Genomic DNA, 3,066 nt, shown 5'->3' on the forward strand with positions numbered 1-3,066 from the left:
CGGCTCTTGATTTTTTTTTGTTTTCTGGGATGCACCCCACCCCCGCGCTGCACTCCTTGTGGCTGTATTCTCTCTCCCTCTCTCTCCCTCTCTCTCCGTCCTGCTGTGCTGTCTCTTTGGACCACTATTTCTTTTGTTTCATCGTCAACGAACAAGCACACCTCTTTCGTCTTGCTTTGCCGACCAAACCGGCGTCGCGTGCGTCGCATTCGTGGGAAACTACGGTTTTGGTTAATTGTGGTTTGTTGGGGTTTGGGTCTGCATTTGTTTTTGTTTGTCGCCGCTCAAATCCCCTTTGTATATTGTTTTTTTCCCATAACCCCCTTGTAGTGTATAGTGACTGCGCTGCGCCGGCGCGAGGGACTGTCTTGCGCATTGTGCGTGTGTGTGGCATTGCGGCTGATCATGCACAGCAGATGGTGCTGGATGAATCCGAGCGTGCATTTCGGGGAATGGGGGTGCTGCCTTTTCTCATGGAACTGGATTCTCACACTGCCCCCAAATGCAATATTGCAATGACGCACACATGATTGGGCGCGAATCCTTGCAAAATGATCCGAAAACAACACCAAAACAAAACGACAAAACAACATTCCCAAAAACAAAAACATGGTCAACATTGATTTTCCCCAAATTGCTCAAATTGCCTTATGTGACGCACAAAATGTGCACCGCCGACAAAACAAGAGCACAACTGTCACACAGCATCACATTTACCGCATGATCAAGCTCGTTTGTTGAGTGGAAGACGTCTGACAACAAACCACTCACTCCATGTTCCCTTTTCCCCCAATAGACCAGAGCTGCTGAAATGACGAGCGCGGCTGCCTTGTGCTTGACGCTCCTCTTGGCCATTGCATGGGGCAATCAGCCCGCATTCGCAGTGCAGTACCGTGCGTATGTCACAGCATACATTCATGGCATGAACGTCGAAGGCGACTGCGATCCATTCGGTGGCTCCTGTAAGTGCTGCACAACTGTGTGCCTGGCATCCGGTGCTCTTGTGTGCTAAATCCATTGTTGAACATTGCAATTGTAGGTGACACGGAATGCAGTTCGTCTGTAACGTTTCCGCCCGCTGCTGCGGTATCCAAAAATCTCGGCGAGTACGACGACTCTTCAAACCCCGTTTGGAACTCGTACTATTACAACAACCAGCCGATCGACAACTTTGGGGGCAAGATCATTTGGTACTTTAATTGCAACGACTACGATCCCACCAGCGCAAACGACGACATGGGTCGATACAACACGCCAGCTGACCACCAGGCCATGAACGTCAACACTGACTACGGAAACGTCGCGGCCGGCACTTGGTACGACCTCGGAGGAACAACTGGCAGCGACGATTTGTCCGTCTACCACATCTATGTCGCGTACCGAGCCAACTGTGACACGGATTACTACAATAACAACTGCGGTGAATACTGCCATGCTGGAAACCCTCCCGCTTGTACCGACTGCAATCCCTCAACAGGCTATTGCATCTGCAACCCTGGCTACCAGGACAAAGACTGCGGCACCTGCTCCACCAACTACTGGCAAGTTGGCACGTCGGGACAGCCTGGGTTCCAGTGCGTGTACTGCCTCGGACAAAACACGGCTTCTGCTTGCTACTCGTGCCAAGCTGGTGGTGTCAAGGTTTGCTGCGACGCTTGGAAGGGCACCGAATGCAACGTGAAGAAGTCCTGCGGCGCCTTCCCTGTCGCACCAGCAAACTCTGCGCGCGCAACCGATGGCACTTCTTGCACGTGCTCAGAGTATCAATGCACTTGCAAGTACTCGTGCAGCGCAGGCTACACTGCTACGCCCGTCACCTCCACATGCGGCTTCGATGAGCAATGGACAACGGTTGCCGGACTCCAATGCCTCGATGTCAACGAGTGCGCTCCGGGAGGCGGAAACCTGTGCGCCCAGAACTGCACCAACACGATCGGCGACTACACCTGCAGTTGCATGCCCGGCTACAACCAGAACGGCGACGGTCGCGGCGAGTATGGCTGCACGGGTATTGATGAATGCGCCACAGCAGGGCAGGGCGGCTGCGCTCAAGACTGCACCAACACTCCGCTCTCGTACTACTGTGGCTGCTTTGCTGGATTCACATTGGCGCCGAACGGCAAGGACTGTACCGACAACAACGAGTGCACGCTTGGCACCCACAACTGCGACTCGCACGCAAGCTGCACCAACACGTATGGCGGATTTTACTGCACCTGCAATGCTGGATTTACCGGTGCGGGGACTGCGGGTACATGTGTCAACACGAACGAATGCGGGCAGTCGCCATGCGTGGCAAATGCCGCGTGCGTCGACTCGCCAGGCTCGTTCACGTGCACCTGCAACGCTGGCTACACTGGCGACGCGTACGTGTCGCACAACGGCTGGTGCGCTCACGTCAGTGCCGTGTCCTTTGCCGACTCGTCCGTCATGGTTGTCAGCAAGCCCGCGAGCGGAAACATTACTGTGACGCTGCAAGTGAATGCGAGCGCTTCGGTCGACCTCTCGAGCGTTCAGTTCTCAGTCGTCGGCACCAACGCCACTGCGGGTGTGGACTATGTGGTCTTGACGGCGTCTCCGTTGGTCTTCAACGTGTCGGATACGTCCCGCGTGATTCAGGTGGCCATTCTGAGCAACAGCTTCACGACCAACTTGCAGAGCTTGAACATCCAGTTGCACGACCCAGTCCACCTGGTCGTTGATCGCTTCAACAACGCCACTGTCATCATTAACGCAGCAGGCACGGTGCGCTTTGCCCAAGCCTCGCGCGCCTTCAGCGTCAACATTACTGCTGGAAGCTATGCCCTCACTGTCGAACGCGTGTCGGCTTCGTCTTTGGCACGCGCCGTCAATGTCACCATCTACCGTAGCCAGCCCGCCCCGCAGTGGTTCTCTGTGGTCATCGCTGTGAACCAGCTGACTGCTGTTTTGACCGTGCCGCTTGCCATGTCGACCGCGCCCTCGTTCGATACCGTCTACACGTACACCATCACCAATGCCACATTGATTGGCTCGACTGCGCGCCCTCCATACATTGGCGACTATGCCACAGCAGCCGTCACTGCC

General features: G+C 55.2%; 1 protein-coding gene across 1 annotated transcript; it reads left to right on the forward strand.

The window, feature by feature from the left end:
- Positions 1-811: 811 nt before the first annotated feature.
- Positions 812-3,057, forward strand: CAOG_09241 (hypothetical protein; the record flags this gene model as incomplete). Its single annotated transcript, XM_011272657.1, has 2 exons — positions 812-962; positions 1,040-3,057. Coding segments are annotated over 2 exons (2,169 nt in total), but the record flags the coding sequence as incomplete, so codon positions are not given.
- Between the last annotated feature and the right edge of the window lie 9 nt (positions 3,058-3,066).

The sequence above is a fragment of the Capsaspora owczarzaki genome (assembly GCF_000151315.2).
Source record: "Capsaspora owczarzaki ATCC 30864 unplaced genomic scaffold supercont2.65, whole genome shotgun sequence".
In the NCBI taxonomy this organism is placed as follows: domain Eukaryota; class Filasterea; order Ministeriida; family Capsasporidae; genus Capsaspora; species Capsaspora owczarzaki.